Genomic DNA, 24,186 nt, shown 5'->3' on the forward strand with positions numbered 1-24,186 from the left:
ATTTTGATGTGCGCTGTACATATTCTAAAGATTTTTTAAATATTTTGACCTAAGAAAGTATTTTAAAATATATATTATAAATATGATAATCTATGATAATAATAATCGCATTCCATACGGGTATTTTGCAGCTGCTAGCTGATAACTAAAAAAATATAACATATATCATAAAACCTATAATAGCGCATACTTCTAGTACCATATTCTTTCATGAAAAAGACACCCACTAATGCATCTTGTATTGATGTTCAGTTCATGAAACAGACTGTGTCCAGTTTATCCAGAATTTGGGACTACTTCAAGCTCTATTTCCAACTTCATGTTTCACCTTCATTTCTCTTCATATGTTGTATCATTGTCTTCTTGTAATACTTGTATCTCACCAGAACCGACATTGCTTCCCTCTACAGCTCCTTCAGATTCCGACGGTTTTGGGATCTCATGCTCTCCATTAGAGATGTCTGAAGATTGAGCTACTGACTGATTATCTGACGCCTGCTCCTTTTGGACAGCCTGTTTTGGGCGCCTGATTGCTTCTGCAGCTCCCGCCATAGCTATTGGTGGAGGTTGAGGAGGAACCCACACACGTTGTAGGGGCTGCTGACTGGATGTAGAACCATTTGGTGCTCCATTATATTCAATTTCATCAATTTCTCTGATTTTGACATTTTTCTTCTGCCACCAGGGCGTTGGGTCATCCCCATTTGATTGAGTGGTATCTTGGACCTTGATATACGATTCTTCACCATTTGATTGAGGCTGAAACACTTGGCTAGACGTGTTTTGAACCTGCCCAATCTCCCATGGCTGCCCAAGAGAAGTTGAGACACACAATCAGATTCATGTTAAATAATACCACTAAGGTACTGAGAAAAGAAACTTAATGCACAAATTAATGTTTCAATAGATGTATTTGCTGATACTTGTTAGAATAGAAGCCAGAATTTTACAAGTTGCATAATTATACTTTTCACATTGATGGCAATCAGAACCAGAAATTTCTAGGAATCATTGCACGAGTTATATTAATAGAAAATCCTCAAAGATGAACCAAAAAGTTTAAAAAAAGAATCATTGCACGAGTTATATTAACAGAAAATCCTCAAAGATGAACCAAAACAAAGTTTAAAAAAAAGACGTATTTAACTTGGTTAAATAAAAAATTTCATAAACCTAAAGTAATTAGAAAAGGCAAATTTGTAATAAACCTTGGATCTAGGCAATATGCGAGGATCTGACGGCTGTTGACTAGGGTTGGGGGGTAAATCATTGATCTCCTGCATTAAAAAACAGAGTATTACACAAGTAACAGGCCACATAAAATTGGTAAACCTATTAGAGAAGAGCAATTTTATTTTTGAACCATAATCTTTTACCTCACAGTGACACCTTTCCTAACATATCAAACTTTAATTACTTTTTTCCCAATCAATTTTCTTATAATTTTATATCAATGGTGCACAAATCAGGTTTATGGCTTTAACATGCAAGTAAGTTTTATCCAGATTAAAAGGCTTACTCTGATATTAGAAGGCTTCTCCCCTCTTTGGACCATGGCCATTATCTGCAAAAGATAAAAGTCAAACATAATATTACAAGCATTCATTATTAAGTTAAAGGTGTGCATAATTAATTACGTAGAAGAATAACACTGTCCTAACAAATACGAAGAAAATGTACATTCATTAATTACTGCAGAATTCATTATTAAGTTAAAGGTGTACATAATTACATACGTATTGGAGACTAGTTCCTCAACTCAGGAAGATATGTGTAATTACAGAATTCTCAGGAAAATTCATAAAAAAATAAATAAAAGATAAAAATTGGGGATCTGTGAATTGTGATGCCTAGAGATTCCCCTGCCCATCCAAAACCTCTCAAATTCAATTATTGCCCAACTCTTCTCACCCCCTATCCTCCCCTTCACATTTAGTCCACCATTTCTAGGGGTGATACCACAATCACTCCCTCTTCAATCTCATAACACCAGCTACTAAGTCCTAACTGTTAAAAACTTCACATTGGTTTTTTCATCTGCAATGAAGGTAGTGACAGTCCCTCTACGACCTTCAACTTTATCCCTCCTTTAAAACACATGCAACCAGTCTTTACATTCATCCCGTTTGAATGCAGGCCATCTTTCTCCCTCCTAGAAAAAAACTTGGGTCAGGGACATATCAGCTTGCTGCTTAATGGGCAAAGCAATATAATGCCTTCTCTAATTCAGACCACAGGGGAGAATGGATTCAACTATTTGGCAAAATTTATTATATTCCCACTAGAGTCAATGCTTGGTCCATGTCAATCAAGAATAATATTTGTATATGATACATGAATAGATATTGTGGCGTTGTTTGATCAATATAATCAACTCTACCTAGCAGATCAAGGCTTTGATTGATGTTTTCACTGCACTACTAGAATCAGTGTATAAATGGCAATATTAGATTCCTTATACCAAAGCAGAGATTGGGAAAGCTGGCTGATAGTTTATAGAAAACAAAGGAAATACTAATTTTGAGGCTTCACTCAACTTGTGTTGCAGGGAGAAACAGACCCTTAGATAGTTTGATTGCAATCCAAACAAGAATAGCTAATCTTAATCATGATTATAAATATGATGTCTTTGAAAAGGATTTGGTTGATAGTTTCGAGAAATTAAATTAGAGACAGAAAAGAAAATGTACAAATCGAAGAAAAATGAAATATCCAAGAAAACAAAAATAAATAACAATAAAATCAGAAGGAAAGGTTCAGTACCATGAATTGAAGGGAGCATTCTCATGAAGGATCAAACCAGTGTATTTATTAATTAAAAGAGACAACAAGGAGAATGACATTTGAAGCAAATACTCTTAAATACTTCAATCAGCTAACAGGTGAGTTAATTGGACATTAATTATGCAACCGATACTCAAGATTGTAATAACCATTAACCAGCACCAACAAACAAACAAACAAACAAAAAATAGCACAATAGATTTAAATCACTGTTTCATTTCATCCAGTTAAAAATTTCCAATTATGCCCACCCTGACTTGGGTATTTTCAGAAGCAAAACTAAGAAACACAACATAAATAACAGAAAGTTATAATCCATAGTCGTATCCCAAAGCAATTAATGTCTAAATGTTATATTTTGATTATTATAATAGAAGCGATCTAAAAGACATGAAGACAATGCTGAAATGGCAAGCATTTAGATATGACTCAGAAGTAAAAGGCAAGGCAAGGCAAGGCAAATAGGTGAAAAACAATTAACTATACATGCAAATATGCAATATAAAATACTACCTCCATATATGACTTCGGATGAGGAGGACCTGACGGTTCAACAGGTGCAGGTGGGGATAATGATCTCACTGCATACAACATTCTAATGATCGGTAACATAATTCAGAATAAGACTAATTTAGTTAAGATCTAATAATCAATATTACAACCTGAACGCAAGTCATAGTCCGCCTTGCCATTCGCAACCAGTTGCTGCGTGTATTTAAAATAAAACATGCCGACAAAAGTTAAACATAAGACAACGCAAATCAGGATCAGAAAAGGTGTGCAAAAATTTTCATAAAAGAGAATGAGACAGTCCCGAGTTCTATTTATATCTGACCTTCAAACTCGTTTGACTGACTCGGAGATCTTCTTGCCCTGAGACAGATATCATAAGAAGGTACATTTTGTTCCATAATTTGGTAGAAACAGATATTCAACAATAACTTCAAAATTCTAAATAACTGGTAAACAATTCCAGCATAAATACACAATAATTTCTGACATGATGCCACCAAAATTTATCAGGAAGCCTAAAACAGTTTTATGAAATCAAATTCAAGGGAATAAATGGGTTTCCTGATACAGTCATAAAGCCAGAAATCGATTTACAATATTAAAAACATAGATAAAATTTGTCAAAGCTCTTGGTCAGCATGAACCACCATGTTGTACTCTTAAGGGGTTATACATAACAAGTTCCCCAATTACACAGCCACATGCTTTATTAACAAATACGCAAGCTCTATTGGCAAGTCATAAATGAAAACCAAAATAAAATATGAAAAGCATTGGAAACTTTTCAGGTCAGCCCGATATATTAAATGGCAATGCCCCATTACCTTCCAATCTTCTTATTGCATTTGTCATTAACTTCATTTCTTGTACTTGCTTATCTAAAAGACCCACAACTTCCACAAAGTATTTCCTTTCTGCAAAGTATAAATCAGATGTTGCAATGACAATGAGCCAATAATTACAGTAATTTCTCAGAATAAAAGATGCTCGGCAAGAGTAGAGGTATCAAAACAAAACGAAGACATTTTATGTAATGCAAATTAAAGTTCCACAAAACCCACCTTCACCCTTTGAAGCCAGCATTTCTTGGCTTGCTTTTGCCACATCTGCAGCTGCGGCTGCTGCTGATTTAGCAGCTTGAGCGGCTTCTTCAACCAAAGTTGGTTTGTTGTCAGTTTTCTTTGATTGTTCATCATCTTCGTCTAAGACAACCTTGCGTATCCATGATTTTAACCGAGGAAGAAGTGATTTCTAAAACATGAAGTATGCTTAAAGTTCAGAAGGATAAAAAAAAATGTGATAAAACTTGTACATTTAACAAGACATCAAGTACAAGAAAGGAAAAAAAAACTGAAAATTATACTCAACCATTAAGATACTGATTTAGATGGCATCATGCATAACAGTTGGTGGTAATACCTTGATTATTAAAACTGTTCCAGCACCTGAAGCAGTCAGGAATCCAACTAGCATAAGGGCATGGGACCAGTGAAATCTGGTTCGTGATAAGGCTCCAGATGAAGTATTAACACCAGTAGAAGCAGGTAAAACTGGCTGCAAATTTTGCTGTTGGGCTTGTTGCTGAACATTTGATGGTGATTTCAATTGCCCATCTGTTAGCATTATAATAGCCATGTTTAAAATGTAACCGAAGCAAGAACACATCTAGTTTATTCGAAACTAATCCAATAGAGATTTCACGAGCAATCTGACTCAGCCCAAAGGAAAAGTACAACATTTAAATGTTTCACCTTGAGTTACACCAGATGTCTGCACAGTTGGAGCTGAATCCTGTGATATTTAATCAAGGTAAGGATTAAAAAAGATGAACATATGGGAAACCGACTGAAAGATAATTAATTTACAATAACAAAGCCCTGGCTTACAGGCACACGCCGAAAGGCTTCATCAATCTCCTCCTTCGTAAGACCCTTCTTCTCCAAAAATGACCGCCTGTACATGACGGGCGAACCTTTAACTTTTGGGTGTGATAGAAATTTCACAGCATTCTGAACTTGTTCTTCCCGCATTGGTTCTGAGTTCACAAAGACTGATGTAGATGACATGGGTTTAACAGACTCATCTCCGGCATTTTGCTGATCCATGTTTGACGGTTGGATAATTTCAGCACCTAAATCTCAAAAAAGAGAGTCAGCAAATCAATGTTATCATAACCAAAACAATATATCTGGCACCTTATCTGTAACATTCTGCTAGCAAATCCTATCAATCAATCAAGGAAAAATTCAACAACGGTACGGTAAAATGATGACACCAACATAATCTTTGGTATAAGAAAAATAAGGAATCTGTTGAAAAATATAATTTATCATTACATGTCTGTTCCAAGGTAAAGTTTCCATTTTCAACTTCTTAAGGGCACTTCACTTGTTAGCATTTCCCTTAAATAAATGGGGCTATAGGAGATCAATTTAAATGAGGCACATTGAAATTATCCAATTGAAACGATATTAAGAATAGCGGACATGAACAGTTCCAATTGAAATGAAGATCAATGTTGTTGACTAAGCTAAAGAAATCAAGACAGCATCAAACTTATGCAAGTTGTAGAAAAATTAAGAAAAGCATATTACAAGACACATAACATAAATATCACAACCACAATAGATATTCTACATTTCCCAAGAACAGATTACTAGATTACCAAGTTATATGATCCTTCCAAACTAAAGTTAGGGACAAACTCCAAGAGAAAGTATGTTTTCCCTAATAGTCTGTATGGAAATTGAAACCATAAATTGTCGAGACGCTTTTTCAAAATAATAAATTGAAATGTGTCAAAATTCAAATCTTGTTTAATGATCCCAAAACACAGTTTAAGGGAAACTTCAAGAATCGGAGAAACCGAGAAACAATATGAAATTGCCGTGGTGTTGATGATCAATCACTAGACACCTGAGGTGCTAACTCAGTGGTAAGAGCTTAGCCTTATAACCCTCGGAGACGGTATTAGTGTCAGTTTGATTAATAAAAATCGATAGTCATGTATTTAAAAAAAGAGCAAAAAAGTGTTATTGAAAGTGAAAAGTAGAATCAGTAAGATACTAGTATCAGAGTAGCGATGCAATTACGGATTCTAGTGCGATCGATGAAATGAAATGAAATGAATAAAAAAGGAGATAGAAATTGAAACCTTGATTTTCATCGGTGGCGGTGGGAGAGGGAAGAGGTGTTGGTGGTGGTGGTGATTGGGTTGCCATGAATGAAGCTACTCACTCAATCCTTAGCGGTTGGGATGACAGTGAAGCGAGTGGGTGGATTTTGTTGAATAAAACAAAGAGAAAGAGAGTTTGGGTTTTATTTGCACTTCTCCAAGTATATCATCTCGTTGTTTGTTCGAAACATGCCAAACCATTATGTTTCTCTCTCTCTTCCATGATCTATCTATTCCATTCCACATCTTTTTTTTTTTTTTTTTTTTTATGTCTAGTCAACTTAAACATTAAACTACTTATTTTATTATCATTTTTTCATTGATTTTTTTAGTTTTAGATCTTGTAAGTACAACTCGGATGCAATACATTAGATATGATGGGATGCAGATTCAAAATCGCAATTCAATTCTTAATATTAAGTGTGTGTATGTCATCTAAGGTGGTCTTTGTATAAGGGCTCTTCCTTTTTTAAGTATCATGTCGTGTCATATTGAAGATGAGATATCCTACTATGATACTCCATTCACCATTTTTCATACATATCATTTTACATTCATGGAAGAGTTGCTTACAAAAATGGATGGAGATCATATGATTCTATAAGTTAGCAAATCAATTTTGTTAAATATTAAAAAAAAAAAAAACTGATCAAAACATATCAAAATCTTATAATTAATCTGAAAAAGGAAGAATGCGATTAATTACATTGTATCTACAAATAAGATAGCATAATTCAATACAAATAAATCATTAAGCTCCAATCATTCAATTTCAGCCCCATAAAACTACCACAATGACTAGTTCTTAATCAATTATGCTTATTACCTAGCTTTTCTAGAGCTACATTAAAGCGCAGTGTTTCATCATTAGTCCTCATTAACATCAAGAAGAATCTCAAGTGACTTGGTTTTTCTGTTCCGAACTCTGCCTGTTTCCTTCAACAATACTTCCAACCTTCTCTTCTCATCAACAACATCAAAGTGTGCTGTCCCAAGTTTTTCCTCCCTCACAACTACAATGTACTCCATAATATCAATTGCATCGTCCATCCTGAAATAGCATATCATAGTACATGAACAAAATAACTTTCACATAATCATTTCTTATTTGATCATATCTAACCTATATAAATCTCAAAAACCGCGAAGCAAGAAACTACATACCATATACTGTGGGTTGGTTTATTCAAATAATAGACATTATACTAATTTTGAACATTAGTGGCCCTACTTGATTATTAGATCTAGTAAAATATATATACAACATCACAAATAACTATAGCTTGCTTTGGATAATGCCTCAATATCATGAAAGGGGTGCAAATATTCAACTCTTGAAGTAATACTTGCAAACAAACGTGGGTATAAGTATAACAACAAAAAAAGACAGTCACAAACTAAGAATGTATACCTGCCAATTGCATCATATGTGCCAGCAAGATTGCTATATACCCCAAGAGTTTCAGGGTGATAAGGACCGTACTCTTGTTCCAAAACAATCTTTGCTTCTTCAAATAATTTGACAGCCTCGCTCAAGGCATTAAGTTGCACACAACAAAGGCCCATTTGATTAAGAACAAAACCAAAGAAAGCCGATTTTTTCTCTCCCGTAGCTCGAAGCTTTGAGACAGCATTCTTGAAAGCATTGTAAGATTCAGTCTGGTTTCCCAACACATAGTATATGACCCCCATTTGAGCTTCAATTCCTGCAATTGTGTTCTGTTGGCCAGGGGCATCATTATGTATCTCTAGTGCCTTGTGCAGTAACTCGAGTGCTTGTTCAAGCTCATTCATTGACTCGTAAATAGCTGCAACGTTCACAAGACCACTAGCAATCTCTTCTGAAGGAACGCCAGGCATGGGATTTTCATAGATTTTAAGTGCATTTTCACAATATAATTTTGATTCCCTTACCTTCCATGTTCTATTATACAACTCAGCCAAACGTACAAAGACCGATCCAACCGAAGGATGATTCCCTCCTTTGTGAGTCTTGAAAACCGCTAACGCTTTTTTATACGCCAAGATGGCCTCGTCGTATCGAGCCAATGATAGGAATGTGTCTCCAATGCTGCAATCAACAGACGCCACTTCCACTTCTTGGCCATTTGATACCATTGCCATGCTTGCTAAAACAAGGTGCTCCAATGCTGCTTCATGATTTCCATTAGTTTCACATATAAGACCCATCAACCTTCTATCCGCTGCCTCTTCAAGAGAAGAGGGTGAACCATTTTCTCTATGAATATCAAGAGCAATTTGACACAGCCTCTCTGCTTCGTCAAATTGCAATGCTTGAAAATTAGCTTCTGCTACATACCTACAAGTTTCACCAACTCTTGGATCAGTTACTCCCAAAACCTTTCTTTGTACTTCCAACCCATTATTGTAACACATAATTGAATTCTCAAGTTGGCCTAGCATAGCATAAGTGTCTCCAAGTTGCATGTGACTGGCGAATTTCGCAATTGCCTGTTGCTGGCCTTCCTCAACAACAGGAATTTCGATCGATCGCTCTAAAATTGGAATTGCCTCATTATAATGACCCAAACTGCAATATATTGCTGCAGTAACATGTAAACACATAACCAGATCCAAACTCGGTTTCCCATTTGCAGAATTCTCAAACAATTTCATCGCTTGAAGCGATAACTCGAGAGCTTTCCTCGGATTCTCTCCTAATGAAATCAAATCCCTTGCTTTCTTTAATAAAAATGGTCCAAGCTCAGGATTATCAAATGTTGATTCCTTAGAATCGTCGACTCGACTTTGTGACCTTGATCTTCCAATAGAAGCATTCTTAGGTTTTACAACACGATTAGTAACTGTTGTACTTTGTTTTCTCAAAGGATTGTTTCCATTCTTCCTTTCAACAGGAGGTTTTGAAGGAGGATTTTTTCCCTTAGCTCTTGATATTGATGGTGTTTCACTGCTAGAATCCCTCAGTATCTTTTTCACCATTTCCTCTTTCACTATCTCCATCTTCCTCATTTGTTCTCCACTAATATGGCTAAATTCTGAATCAGTTAAAGACCAATCACTATCAGATCCAAAGCTTTGACTTGAGCGTGTTCGACGCGAACGTCTTGCATCATGTACAATTTCATGAAACCTCTCAACACTTTTAGGTGTTTGTGGGCTCAATGGTATTCTTGGTGAATTGATTTTATTATATATGTTCTTAGAGGGTGAAGGGTTCTCAAGTTCATTCATTTTATTTCCTTCAATTGGAACAATACCTGGCATCTTTGATTTCCTAGGAATCAAAGAACCTACAAAAATAAATCATGGTTAAGATTCCACAAAACAAAACCCCCAAAAACATTTAGGAATAATAAAAAAACACATGTTATAAGATAAATGCATGCAAGGGTTTAAATCATTGATCAATTAATAAGTTAGAATTGCATGTTACAATAACTTTTTTTGACAATGAACAATACGAACAAGTTGTTCATGATTAATTAAAAAAACACATGCATAACCAAGGAGGTAACAAAAATAAATAGATGAAAGATAAGAAAATCAATAAATATACGTTCCAAATTTCCATTTTCTGATATTGGGATTGGATGCATTGAATAGAAGAATATAGATTGAAAGAAAATAAATATATGAGAAGAAATACCTTAACAACAATGAGCACCAAACCAAGAGAGAGATATGAAGCGGAGATAAAAACCAGAAGGAAATGTAAAATAAGAAGGATTGAAATCAAAACAAATTAAAGAAAAATTATATAAAAATAAAAGGTTTTTTGGTTTTGCAGAGTTGGAATGGAACTTCTTCACAAACCAACTAACTGCGCGCAACCTGCAACGGTCTGTGATCCTCTGCTTTGTCATTTTTCCCCTTCCTCTAACTCCCAATGCCACATGGCATTCCCACATTTCAATTTATTTATTAAATAAATATAAACCCTTCTTTTTGGGTTACATGAGATGAAAAAAAAAAAAAAAAAACTAAGTCTTAATAAAGGACACTCTTTGGGTGCTTGTTAAAAGCACCAAAGATAAACTAGGAAAAATTTATTAACAATAATCAAAGAGTCTATACAAAGGATATTCGCACAAGCATTCTCTTCAGGAAGAGTATGTTTCAAAACAAAATCCAATTATTCTCTATGTAATCTTTGATAGTCTCCAGCATATTAGCATTATGGTGATATCAATGTGTTCTAATAGTCACCAACTTGACCATATGAAGAGATTTAGAATAACTAATTACTTTTCTAAAACTCGCTTACCAACACAACTTGATCCCAATTAAGAGGGCTTGAATCTATGTATGTCACACGTTCGACCAACCAACACTCCCATAAAAACCAAAATGGAAATTTCCCTCATTGGGATAAACCTTATTATAATGTTATTTAAATTATCAATTAAAAAAATTAATAAAATCCCACTAACACAAGAACAATACACAACAATGAGAATCCACAACAATAAAAATAAGAGTCTTACTAACGAGTGCCTCCGGACACTCTTTAAGGATTCTTAATAAAGAAATTATTCTTTAGAAAAATCAAAGAATTCAATTCCCAAGGAAATAAATATACAAATCCTTTATTATAAAAGCTAGACTTGGTTGGCTACCATGTTTGCCCTAATTCACCCTACTTTGCCCTAATCCCTAGAATTTTTCCCTCCTAAACATGTACTAATTGTTAATCTAATCTCATCCGTTCAAACTCTATTTTCACACTTGATCACACCCGTTGATTCAAACTCTAAAAATATTCTCTCATATAACTTAGTTAATGCAATGGAAGACGTATTAAATGCTAATCAAGTCGGTCAACAACGCCCTACACTAATTGCTAATCTAATCTCACCTGTTCAAACTCTATTTTCACACTTGATCACACCCGTTGATTCAAACTCTGAAAATGTTCTCTCATATAACTTAGTTAATGCAATTGAAGACGTATTAAATGTTAATCAAGTCGGACAACAACCCCCTGCACTAATTGCTAATCTAATCTCACCCGTTCAAACTCTATTTTCACACTTGATCACACCCATTGATTCAAACTCTGAAAATGTTCTCTCATATAACTTAGTTAATGCAATTGAAGACGTAATAAATGCTAATCAAATCGGTCAACAACCCCCTGCACTAATTGCTAATCTAATCTCACCCGTTCAAACTCTATTTTCACACTTGATCACACCCGTTGATTCAAACTCTCACCCGTAGATATATCATATAAAAGCGAACATGTTTGCACTAATTTACCCTAATTTACCCTAATCCTTAGCATTTTTCCCTCCTAAACATATATTTATTGCTAATCTAATCTCACCCGTTGATTCAAACTCTATTTTCACACTTGATCACACCCGTTGATTCAAACTCTATTTTCAAACTCCTCATTTTCTCTCATATAACTTAGTTAATGCCAATTAAAAACGAATAACACACTTTTAATGCAATTGAAGGCGTAGTTAATGCTAATCAAGTCAGTCAACAACCCCCTACGTTTCAGCCGTAGATCCCATAACAACCCCCTACGGGTCAAGCTAGCATTTAGCCCTAAACACTCCAAGTTTTCTCTCCCTTGCTATCATTTAATGCGATCGTGAATGAGAATAAATACAAATAATGACAAACATGAATTATAATAAATACAAATAACTACAACAATAATTACAAGAATGTTGACTTCTATCACTCCCAACTAACCATTAAACACCCAAGCATTTATCATGACCTTTGATATACATTTATGCAATGAATATGAGATTCAAACTACCCAATCATCATCCTCTATGTACACATATAACTATGATTCAAACTCTCCATTCCACTCTATATATACACGTGCGTTGACACCCTCCTTTGTTTGCAGTTTACATACAGCTATAACGAATTTTATCAAACCTCTAATGGCTGAACATGATGTTGAAACCATGTTGGTGTTGCATTGAAATGTTAGTAATCTATTTATGTTCGATGCTTATTCTGCGTGTTCATTCGGACTTTAAAATAACATTTTTTTTCTTCATGTTTTTACAGCTCCATTGGATCCAATTACGATAAAAATTATCCGTGTGAAGGTTGAGTCCGTCAAACAAAATTGTGATTGGTTGCGTGTAATTTGCATTTGTGCAATTTTGGTCCTATTGCCATTTTGCATCTGTTCAAATTGCAACTTTATTCAATGTTGCTTGATTGTTTTTATTTTGGTTGCAAGTACTTTTAGTTATCATCTAATGCCTTTATGTTGATGGTTTTGCAATCCAAACTAAGTATTTTATCAATCCTCATGATTTCGTTTGTGTTATAATCGATTTACAATTGTTGCTACAGTTCCAGTTTTCATTGTTATGAGCTGCAACTTAATAGCAAATACCGTATTATAAGTTAGTTTTGTAAGGGAAGATGTTAAAAAGAAAAGGCATTCCTTTATATTTCATCAAATACACTAATGAATTTTGACTTAGTGTGATATAAAGCCAACCAATCTCACTTTTCATCTGTATCGTATAATTATAAGGGTTGGAACTTGATACAATACTTTTAAGGATTAGAACTTTATACAGTTACAGATGCATAGTGTGGAAACAAGCATATATAAACAAATGGATATTCGATTGATCTATTAATCACCAGCTAATATGAGAAGGATATAAGATACATAATTAGAACAAAGTTCTTCCGACACTTATCAATGGATAAAAAGCCATTTGCATGATAATTTCTAACGTGTTCAGTACTACTATGCGAGTAGCAAATGCTGTCACACTAATGAAAGAGTGCAAAGTAGATTTAAATTGACAGTTTATTATGACATTAATTCGTATTGACCAAATTTTTATTGCCTAAGGTGACTCTTACGTTTATTTATGAGATGCAGAATGAGTATTAATGTAATTGATAAACGTGATGGAATTGACAGCGTCACAATTAATAGGAGACAATCAGGATTATTAGCATTAAGATCAAAATGTTAGACTTCTAAGTGATGCATCTGATATGGATATAGAAGAAAGAAGAGTGTTCTCCCTATCAAATGTCGTTTACCATGAAATATTTTGTAACGTATGATGATGAATGTAAAACGTTAACAATAACTAGACTATGACCTTATCGATTTGCTATCATTATTTTAAATTAGGGCTAACTTAAACTTTATCATGCTACTTTTATTGGTTACTATACATTCATTATGCTATAACTTATGAAGGTGAGAAAAACACAAGAAGGGGGGTTGAATTGTGTTTTAGAAAAATTCTTCGTTTCTCCTAAAAACTGAACACACTGATCAGAAGCTAAGCGAGACAGCTTATGAAGTGATAATCAGAATCTAAATGCAGCGGAATAAAACAGAGAGAGAGAAGAAGAACGACACAAAGCAATTATACTGGTTCCTTTCACAATCCGGAAGTAGTCCAGTCCCCCTTGCACTTCCAAGGAGATTTCACTAAGAGTAATATCTGATTACAATTGCTCAAGCACACAAGCAAGAGACTTCCTTTGCTCAAGCACACAAGCTAGAGACTTCCTTTGCTCAAGAACACAATCAAGAGACTTCCTGCTCAAGCACAATTGCAAGAGACTTCCTAACTAAACAAAATTACACAGAAAATTGTTTAAGGTTGAACACTTGATATACAATCAGAGGTGCTCACAATACAAATCAGATACAGACTCAATGGACTTAAGAATTTCTAAGATATGACTATAAGACAAAGAAATTCTAAGTGAATGCAGAACAATTTCAGCAGAGGTTTGGTACTTGTAAAAATGTTATGAGTCTTTCGTTCAGCGTTCATGCATTACCAAATCTCTAGGTCTTCACTCCTTTATATAGAGGTGTGAAAGAGACGTTGTGAAATTGCCAGCACACCAAAGAGTCGTTGTTGAAGCTTGATCTTTCACCAATGATCTTTTGCCTGATTTGGTTGTTGTCCTATGAAGAACAAATTTGAAATCCATTCCTTATCCAAAGGAACATCTATGCAGGCGTAACCGTATTCTGGAGCTGTTTTCTTGTCTTGTAGCGTGGACACAAAACAGAGTAGTGGAGAACGTGGTTGTACAATTCGTACAAAGTACAATGTCAACGCTTTCGTCCAAATTGCAAGCACAAGCCTTCAAACACCTTTGAAATGACCGTTGCAAAATTCCACTAATCCTTTGTTTGTGTTTTCGAATCCAATAGACAGCTTTTGCATTGATAATTCTTCAATTCTTGAATCTTTTGCAAATCCAGTTGAGATTCAGCTTCTGGTGAAATAGCTTCTGATGAGGCAGCTTCTGATGATGTGACTTCTGCAGCTTCTGATGATGCAGCTTCTGATGATATGACTTCTGGACTTCTTGTCTTCAGGAGCACTATCCTTACTTCAGAAGCGACTTAACTTCAGGAGCGCTTTTTCTCTTCAGTAACAAGTTGCCTTCAGGAGCGTCCAAGCTTCAAATTTTTGTTGTTTCCTTTGCTCTTTATTTGCTCATTCAGAACCAATGATGATGTAACTTTATAATTATGGTCCTGTACACTTGAACAAATATTAGCTAGTCCAATTTACAATTTTTAATACCTTGTTATCATCAAAACTCTTTAAGGTTCATTGTTAAACACATTTTGTTCCAACAATCTCCCCCTTTTTGATGATGACAAACAAAAGTATTTAAAATTGATCAATTGTTGTTAATCTAATTAACAAGTTGACTTTGGGGTTCTGAGGTTTGTAAGCTCAGAGTCTGAGGTTTGTAAGCTCAAACTCCCCCTGAGTCTGATAGTCTTTAAGGTGAGGTTTGTAAGCTCCCCCTAAGTTCTATCCAGGTTAATTAAATTCATTTTTCGCACAAAAAAAAATTATCAGAGCTTTTTAAAAAAAAATGAATCATTGAAAGAATTAACTTATAGATAAGAAGAATGGTTCAATTAATTTTACTTGAATTTTGATACTTCTTCGTTCGTTCATAGCTTATACCAATAAGGTAAAAAAAATGATAGAAGTTTTTCAAAAATTTCAAATGCCATTAATGGGGCTCAGAGCCTTTAAATACTTGTCACATATACTCCCCCTTTTGTCATTATCAAAAAAAGATAAAAAAAAAAACATAAAAGACAAAAAGATTTGAGAAAAACTCAAACAAAAGAGAGTATACAAGAAATTAATTAAATAAAACAGACCAAAATATATGAACATGAATATCCAATTATCAGAAGCAGCTAAGCACTCAGAAGCAGTAAGCATTCAGAAGCATAAAAATAAAACAAGATGGTTTCAGAAGCAAGGACTAAGAATTTGAAAACAAACAACAAACAAAAATAACACAAAGGTGTGCAACTAAGGGTTGGTTTGTTGTTGTTTCTTCATCTCCTCCATTTCTTCAATTTTCTTTTGCAACAGTTCTTCAAGCTGTTGTTGCCTCTGGAGAAGAGCTTGTTCCCTTTCTCTAGCTTCTTGCTGCTGCTGTGCCATCTGTTTCTTCAGAAGCTTACACAACCTTGCTTCTCTGGTTAAGTAATCCGTTTCTAAGAAGAAAGGCTGGTTTGCCAGGAGCAGTGTAGAACTTCTTACTCTGAGACTCTGATTCAAATGCTCCATTAGCCTTCTGACTGAAGCCTGCTTGACTCTGATGCATTTAGCCTTGATATCTTCAATAAGCTCAGCTGCCCGGTTCTGAAGAGATGCCCAGGAGTCTTCATATGCACTTGTGAGATCAATTGTCCTTCTTTGATCCACCAGATTATGCAATTGACTAAGGATTGTCAGAAGCTCAGAATTAATATATCCAGATTCCAGGATGTTTGTGGGTGGTTGTTCAAGGGTTTCAAGATCAGAATCACTGATTTCCAAATCTTGAACAGGGTTAGGAACTGGAATGGTAAAGTGTGTTTGTATGTTTGAAGATGAAGGCTGGTCAGAAGCAATGTGTGTGGTAGAGGTTGAGGCTTGAACATTGACTTGAGAGATGTCAACATCCATAGGAGTTGGTTCTGGGGAGTGTTCAATTTCAGTTGGTGGTTGTTGTGGTGAAGTTGATGTTTGAGTGTTGAGTTGGGGGTCAATGGTAGCTATTGGTGATTGTGGGGGTGTTGTAGGTTTATGTGGTTCAGGTGTGTGTTGATGGGGGTTTTCTGAAACAACATTTTCAGAAGCAGCTGCTTCTGGAGTTGTTTCAGAGGCTTTTTCTGAGTTAAACTCAACATTTTCTGGAGGAATCATGTTGAGAGGTTGAATGTTAAGGGGTTGAGGGTTAAGGCGAAAGATAGTATCAATGACTCTTTCTCTCTGCTCAGCCAGTTTAGCCAACTTCTCATTAATTATGTGACCAACTGGTTCATAAGTAGTTGACAGAGAGGGCTTTTTGTTGGTTTTGGTTGATGTTGACTGGCTTTTTAATGGTTTTTGAAAAAGTTGAGCTAAGGGTATATCATCCTCAGAATCATCAGAATCTGATAATGGTGTGGATGTGGAATCTGATGATATATTAATTACCTTCTCTGGTTCAGGATCAGAATCCTCTTTAGCAGACTCACTGGTCATCAGCAACAGTTGCTTGGCTTCTGAAACTACAGACTCTTGTAGCTCAGCAGCAATTTCCAAGACTTTTTCAGCTGCTGCCTTCTTCCCTTTTAACTCCTTTAATTCCAAATCAGAAACAGCTTGAGCTGTCAAAGTGATATGAGGAAAATCCTTGGTCCTCCTCAAAGCCTGCTTCCTCTTCCTCTTTGGTATAGCTGGTTGTATAGGGGCAATACCAGAACCTAGGACTGCACAAGAGTTGTTGTCTTCAGCTACCTCTTCAATTGATGGTATTGCAGAACCACCAATTTTAAGCTTGACAGAAGCAGGTCTTGCCTTCTTAGCAGATTCTTCAACCTTCAGATATTCTTCTTTGGTCATTTTCCTCTTAACACTTTTGCTTTTTGCCAGAGGCACAGTACCACCATACATTTCCTCAGGTACCTCATCCAACCTGATGACCTCTTTAGTTGCCACATAATGTTCCTTGATGTACCTCATCTGTACTTCAATAGGATCCTGTTTGCAGATGGGTGGAAAATCCCTCATAAGATCAGACATGACATGGGATTCACTTAGATCAGTCTTAAGTTTGGAGACCTTGCTGATCAGCTTCATATTCTTGAGAGTTTGAGCATTTATGAATGCTCCAGTTTTTGTATCCAGCATCTGATCTGTGTAGCCTTGAGCTCTGCTTAAACTGTCCAAGACACCTCCTTGATAGAATATCTCTGATAAGAGTCTTCCATAAGGAACCCAGGGCCTTGGTTTATCCTGCAGCTGACTCTGTTTCAGATACTCTACCAAGTACTTGAACATGTATTTGGGCACATTCACCTTTTCCTTCTTGATGAGGTGCTGGAGAAAGACCTTCTGAGCCAAATTTGGTTTCTCATTATCACTACATGGAAACAAATCTTCATTCTGAATCTTCAGAAGCATCTTGGTTTCCATGTTTAATTCAGCATATTTCTTCTCCTTTTCAGAATTGTATATAACCAAGTTAGCTTTTTCTTTCCAAATGCGTTGTTCAGCAGCACTTGAAAGATCAATTCCAGAGTAATAATCAGACGCTTCAACCTTAAGAACAGCTTCTAGCTGCCATTGAGTAATTCTTACTGGAATACCGCAAATACTTGATCTGATTTCATCCTCAACAAACGGCGCAAGACCCATTTCTTCTCTTGTTTTCCCTTCTAATTCAGGATACATTAACACCATCTGACTTTCCTCAGCTAGGGATGCTGCTCTGTTGTAAAATTTTGCTCTTACCCAGAAGTGTCTAACCAGAGCTTCATATGTTGGTCCATTCAACATTTTGAAGTAATGCATGAGTCCTTGCTCTTCAAAGTAGCTTCTGATCCAACACTTATGAAAATCCAGAGAATCAAAATCCACTGGATTCTCTATCTGAACTTGTAAATCCCATTCTTCCAGTTTCATGCTTCTTCCTCTGTAGTCATATTCAGGGACCATTCGTGACGTAGATACTGAATCTTCTCGTTGCGAACTTGATGATGCCATTTGATGATTGACGAAGATTTGAAGAAGATGAAGATTTTAGGGTTCTAAGGTTGAGAGAATGCGCTTACTTCGCAAGAGGTTTGAGAGCAAATGTGTTTGTTGTGAGTGAGTAGTGTGTGAATTGTCAAAGTGTTAAAAGTAAAACGATTGCAATTCAAAAGAGACAAACAAACATAACATTAATGACGAAATTGGGGGCGCGTGAAAAGTACTTTCAAAGCTATTAAATCATCATTGCCCTTTTAGTTATACACCAACACATACAGGCCACGTAAGAAGTTCACAGAGTAACTACCAAGTTAGTGGGCCAGAAGTTACTTTTTAAAAGGTAACTTCCAACGTTTCCACTAATTCAACTATTCAGAAGCAACAAATCCAGCTTCTGGACTTTAGATGCTGACGTCATCATCAGAAGCGAGTTTTCCTCAGAACCTCAATAAAGAGCTTCTGATGGACTACCGCTTCTGAACTAACTTTAGAACCTAAAACCCTATTCAGGAGCAAGCAAGCATTTAATCAGATACAAAGTGCATGTTCAAATTTTTCTTTATAAAATCAAATCTTTCAACAGTTAAAGGCTTAGTAAATATATCAGCCCATTGATTTTCAGTATCAATGAATTGTATATCTAAAATTCCTTTTTGAACATAATCTCTGATAAAATGGTGTTTGATTTCAATGTGCTTAGCTCTTGAATGCAAAATTGGATTTTTAGACAAACAAATAGCAGCAGTATTATCACAATAAATGGGAATATTGTTAGCAGTTATCTGATAATCTTCCAACTGATGTTTCATCCAAAGTAGTTGTGTACAACAACTTGCAGCTGAAATGTATTCTGCTTCTGCTGTAGACATAGCAATAGTTGTTTGTCTTTTGCTAGCCCAGGATATAAGATTATCACCCAGAAATTGACAGTTGCCACTGGTTGACTTTCTTTCAATCCTATCACCAGCATAATCAGCATCACAGAATCCAATTAGCTTATAATCTAAGGATTTCCTATAAAGGAGTCCAAGATTAGTTGTTCCCTTCAAATACCTGAAGATTCTCTTGACATCAGTCATATGAGATTCTCTAGGATCTGATTGGAATCTTGCACACAGGCATACACTGAATAAAATATCTGGCCTAGATGCAGTGAGGTATAACAAAGAACCAATCATACCTCTATACAGCTTCTGATCTACTTTAGCTTCTTCATCTTCTTTGCTTAAGTTGCACGTAGGGTGCATTGGAGTGTTCATCACTTTACAATCTTCAAGTTTGAACTTCTTCAGAAGCTCCTTTGTGTACTTTGATTGATGAACATAGACTCCATCTTTGCATTGATTGATTTGAATGCCCAGAAAGAACTTCAGCTCTCCCATCATGCTCATTTCAAATTCATCCTGCATTAACTCAGAAAATTCCTTGCAAAGAGATGCATTAGTAGAACCAAATATTATATCATCAACATATATTTGCACAACAAGAATATCTTTCTCAAGGGTCCTTCTGAAGAGTGTAGTATCAACCTGTCCTCTTTTAAAATCATTTTTGATTAAGAAATTACTTAGTCTATCATACCAAGCTCTGGGAGCTTGTTTCAAGCCATATAGTGATTTCTTCAGTTTAAAAACATGGTCAGGATATTTAATATCCTCAAATCCAGGAGGTTGTTTGACATACACTTCTTCTTCTATGACACCATTTAGAAATGCACTCTTGACATCCATTTGATATAATATTATGCCATGATTAACTGCATAGGAAAGAAGTAACCTGATTGCTTCCAATCTTGCAACTGGAGCAAACGTTTCAGTGTAATCAATGCCTTCTTGTTGACTATACCCTTGTGCAACAAGCCTGGCTTTGTTTCTTGTTACTTCACCTTGCTCATTCAGCTTGTTTCTGAATACCCATTTTGTTCCAATAATGTTCTTGTGCTGAGGTTTGGGTACCAGATCCCACACATCATTTCTTTGAAATTGATTCAACTCTTCTTGCATAGCTAGGATCCATCCATCATCTGAAAGTGCTTCATCAACTGTTGTAGGTTCAATCATTGAGATTAGTCCAATCATTGACTCTTCTTGTCTGAAATGTGATCTTGTTCTTCTTGGACTATCTTTGTTTCCAGTGATTAGCTCCTCAGGATGTGAAGACTTGTGTTTGAAAGTGTTTCTGGGAGGATCTTCTTGATGTGAGCCATCTTGTGCTTCATCAGAAGCTGTTTCATCTTGCGCTTCTGATGTGGGTTCAGCTTCTGGACTATCTTCAGATTCAGCTATCTGATCAGGTTCTGGAGTAGCTTCAGGAACCTGTATCTCTGCAGAACTTTCACCTTGCTTTGAAGTTTTAACTTCAAGCTCCTTGTCATCAAATTTAACGTGCATAGATTCTTCAACACAAAGTGTTTCTGAATTATACACTCTGTATGCCTTTGACCTTTCAGAGTAACCTAAAAAGATTCCTCTTTGGGCCTTGGCATCAAATTTCTTTAGGTAGAGCTTGTTGTTCAGAATGTAACATGTACATCCAAATTGATGAAAGTAAGAGATATTGGGTTTTCTTCCTTTAAAGAGTTCATATGCTGTTTTCTCCAAAATAGGTCTAATATAGATCCTGTTTTGAACATAGCATGCTGTATTCACTGCTTCTGCCCAAAAATGTTTTGGTAAATTGTTTTCATGAATCATGGTTCTGGCCATTTCTTGTAAAGTTCTATTCTTTCTCTCTACAACCCCATTTTGTTGTGGTGTTCTAGGAGAAGAGAATTCATGGAAAATTCCATGTTTTTCACAAAAAGCTTCAAATGGCTCATTTTCAAATTCTCCACCATGATCACTTCTGATTTTCAAAATTTTTGATTCTTTTTCAGATTGAATTTGAGTGCAGAAGCTACTGAATACATCACACGCAACATCTTTACTCTTTATGAATTTCACCCAAGTCCATCTGCTGTAATCATCAACAATGACTAATCCATATCTACTTCCATATAAGGATGCAGTACTCACTGGTCCAAATAAATCAATATGGAGTAATTCTAAAGGTCTTGAGGTTGAAACAATGTCTTTGGTTTTAAAAGATGATTTCACAATTTTCCCTCTCTGACATGCACCACAGAGTGCATCTGAATGATAGTCAATGTCTGGTAGCCCTTTCACAAGTTGTAACTTACTAAACTTAGAGATTAACCTCCAGTTAGCATGTCCCAACCTTCTGTGCCACATCCATTTCTTATCATTCACTGATAGTAGGCAAATCACCTTCTGATCAGCCAGTTCAGAAAAATTGATTTTATAGACATTGTCAACTCTCTTTCCCTTGAACACAATGGATTTGTCTTCCTTGTTGATTACTGTACAGTTGGGTTTTTCAAAAAGCACATCATAACCATTATCACAAAATTGACTAATGCTCAAAAGGTTATGTTCAAGACCATCTACCAACCATACATTATTAATTGAGGTAGAGGAATTACCAATAGTTCCTGTACCTATGATCTTGCCTGACTGGTTGCCTCCAAATTTCACATTTCCTCCCTCTTTCATTGTTAGGCTGAGGAACATGGACTTGTCTCCTGTCATGTGTCTTGAGCAACCGCTGTCTAGGTACCATGATCTTTGCTTTGGCACTGCTCTTAGACATACCTGCATCATTGACATTTTTAGTTTTAGGTACCCATTGTTCTATGGGTCCTGGAAGGTTAGTACTTAAGGCTTTACTCTTCACTTCTTGTACCTTGTGCTGTGAGTTGGGTTGCTTCTGATTAACCATCACCTTAGGTTTTGGTACTTCAGAAGCAGTAACTGTCTTCTTCTGAAACTTAGACTTCAGAACCCCAGATTTTGGTTTCACAAGACTCTGAGGAATAGGTTCTGATCTTTTGAGGATCCTAACCTTTGAAGTCTTGGAATCAGATTTGACCATAGCCTTTGACTTAGAGTTCTTAGGCTTTGAAATAACCTTAGCCTTAGAACTAGAAGCTTCAGGTTCTGATTGAACAACAGTTTCCAACTCAGCCCCTTCTGGTACAAAGAATGTTTTCAGACCTTCCTTGATGCATTCACAACAAGACTTTAGATTGGTTTTCTCAAGTTTCACCTCTGGAAAACCAATTCCTCTGCCATTGTTCTTGTAAATGCTATAAATCATAGAAGCTACTCTGCTTCTGTCAATGCCAGATATAATGAAATCTTCAAGAGCAATTTCATGATTACTTAAAGGTTTTTCATTACACTTTTCTTGTAGCTTCTGACATAAGAACCTGAGCTAATCTTCATATGTTTTACACATGAAGTCAAAACCCCTAAGTCCTTGTTCAGAAGCTTTCAGATCCAATAGAGTTGATTTTTGCTGTTGTACCAAATCAGTATATTTTTCTTTTAAATCCTTCAACTCATTGGTTCTTACTTCAAAATGTGTAAGAAGTTCTTTAAGTGACTCAACAAGTTCATCTCTGGGAATTTTGGAATATACCTCGTTTTCATCTTCTGAGTCTGAATCTGATCCTGCTTCTGAAGTTGCTGTTGCTACCAACCCAACAGCTACCTTTGCATCTTCATCAGCTTCCTCTTTATCAGATCCAGATTCACTACCCAAATCATCCCAGGTTGCCATTAAACTCTGCTTAATCTGCTTCTTGAATTTGCTTGGTTTGAATGTAGACCTCTTTGATTTGTCCTTTGACTTTTCTCTTTGAAGGTCAGGGCATTCAGCAATGAAGTGTCCAGGCTTCTTACAGTTGAAGCATCCCTTCTGATCTTCTTTCCTTGAGCTTCTGGAGTTACCCCTTTTGGCGAGAAACTTTCTGTTCTTCTTGGCCAGATATTGAAGTCTGTTTGAGAGCATGGCCATTTCAGCAGCATCTGGTTCAGAATCTGAACTTGACTGTTCTTCCTCTTCAGATTCAACCACTCTGAGAGCTTTTGATGACTTGCCTTTGGATGGAAGAGCTATTGATTTACTCTTCTTAGTAGACTCATGTTCATTAAGACTTAACTCATGAACTTTGAGAGAACTAACAAGATCTTCGACACTTAAAGTGTTTAAATCTTTAGCTTCCTCAATGGCAGTCACCTTCGGTCTCCATCTGGCAGGTAAGCTTCTGAGAATCTTGCTTACATGATCAGAAGCAACATAGCTCTTCTTTAGAATCTGTAGCCCAGAAACTAAGGTTTGAAACCTTGAGTACATCTCCTCAATAGTTTCATCATCCTTCATCTTGAATAACTCATACTGATGTACAAGCAGAAGAGCCTTTGCTTCTTTGACCTTCTTGCTCCCTTCATAATTTGAACAGAGAGAAGCAAACATAGCTTTAGCAGTGGATTTGTCACTCATTTTCATGTACTCCGCTTTGGGTATGGCAGTGACAAGAGCTCCTCTGATAATATGATGCTTCTTGTAGAGTTTCCTCAGTTCTGGAGTATGTTTCTTTCTATCCACAGCAGCTCCTTCTTCATCAAGGACTAAATCACCAACACCATCTTCCAGAATATCCCGTAATTCTTCATCTAGGCTCATGATGTAACTGTAAAAATTGGTCTTCCACCAAGAGAACTCTTCAGCATCTCCATTGAACTTTGGAACTTTTCCAACACTGGTTTTCTTACTATCACTATAATCATGTGAGACATTTTTATAGCTAGTATCACTAGAACCAGAACCATTAGGACGAGGAGTAGTCATGTTTTTCTCAGATCTTTGACTGTC

General features: G+C 36.0%; 2 protein-coding genes and 1 long non-coding RNA gene across 7 annotated transcripts; 1 reads left to right on the plus strand and 2 right to left on the minus strand.

Annotated features, from left to right (window-relative positions):
• Window positions 1-42: 42 nt before the first annotated feature.
• PEX14 (peroxin 14) lies at window positions 43-6,676 on the minus strand. Of its 4 annotated transcripts, XM_085738367.1 has the most exons (12): window positions 6,452-6,676; window positions 5,184-5,428; window positions 5,049-5,088; window positions 4,717-4,910; window positions 4,359-4,548; window positions 4,122-4,211; window positions 3,620-3,657; window positions 3,447-3,489; window positions 3,298-3,365; window positions 1,520-1,564; window positions 1,209-1,277; window positions 43-807 (listed from the first exon to the last, which is right to left on the minus strand). In XM_085738367.1, exons 1-12 carry the CDS (start codon window positions 6,516-6,518, stop codon window positions 331-333), a joined length of 1,566 nt encoding a protein of 521 aa, XP_085594493.1. In that variant the 5' UTR covers window positions 6,519-6,676; the 3' UTR covers window positions 43-330. The 4 variants fall into 4 exon arrangements, with proteins under 4 accessions (XP_085594493.1, XP_085594494.1, XP_085594495.1 ...); XM_085738368.1 differs by lacking the exon at window positions 1,209-1,277; XM_085738369.1 differs by lacking the exons at window positions 3,447-3,489; window positions 3,620-3,657.
• Window positions 1,486-1,902, plus strand: LOC146901741 (uncharacterized). Its single transcript, XR_015023803.1, has 2 exons — window positions 1,486-1,619; window positions 1,719-1,902. It is a non-coding gene; the product is annotated as an uncharacterized LOC146901741 (long non-coding RNA).
• A 442-nt stretch (window positions 6,677-7,118) lies between the features above and the next one.
• On the minus strand, window positions 7,119-10,282 carry LOC146901742 (protein KINESIN LIGHT CHAIN-RELATED 3-like). 2 transcript variants are annotated; one of them, XM_085734737.1, is made up of 3 exons: window positions 10,101-10,282; window positions 7,884-9,744; window positions 7,119-7,523 (listed from the first exon to the last, which is right to left on the minus strand). In XM_085734737.1, the coding sequence occupies exons 2-3, from the start codon at window positions 9,716-9,718 to the stop codon at window positions 7,340-7,342; spliced, it is 2,019 nt and encodes a 672-aa protein (XP_085590863.1). In that variant the 5' UTR covers window positions 9,719-9,744; window positions 10,101-10,282; the 3' UTR covers window positions 7,119-7,339. The 2 variants fall into 2 exon arrangements, with proteins under 2 accessions (XP_085590863.1, XP_085590864.1); XM_085734738.1 differs by lacking the exon at window positions 10,101-10,282 and having other exon boundaries at window positions 7,884-9,914.
• Window positions 10,283-24,186: the final 13,904 nt, after the last annotated feature.

This window comes from Medicago sativa, chromosome 8, assembly GCF_051527215.1.
Source record: "Medicago sativa cultivar Bolivia chromosome 8, Bolivia_mono, whole genome shotgun sequence".
NCBI lineage: Eukaryota > Viridiplantae > Streptophyta > Magnoliopsida > Fabales > Fabaceae > Medicago > Medicago sativa.

Coding starts and splice junctions, on each gene's coding strand:
- LOC146901742 (XM_085734737.1), bottom strand. CDS start 9,718: ATGCCAGGTATTGTTCCAATTGAAGGAAATAAAATGAATGAACTTGAG. Junction 7,524..7,883: donor ACATATGATGCAATTGGCAG/GTATACATTCTT, acceptor ATGCTATTTCAG/GATGGACGATGCAATTGATA.
- PEX14 (XM_085738367.1), bottom strand. CDS start 6,518: ATGGCAACCCAATCACCACCACCACCAACACCTCTTCCCTCTCCCACC. Junction 4,212..4,358: donor GCTGGCTTCAAAGGGTGAAG/GTGGGTTTTGTG, acceptor TATACTTTGCAG/AAAGGAAATACTTTGTGGAA. Junction 3,658..4,121: donor TGCAATAAGAAGATTGGAAG/GTAATGGGGCAT, acceptor TATCTGTCTCAG/GGCAAGAAGATCTCCGAGTC.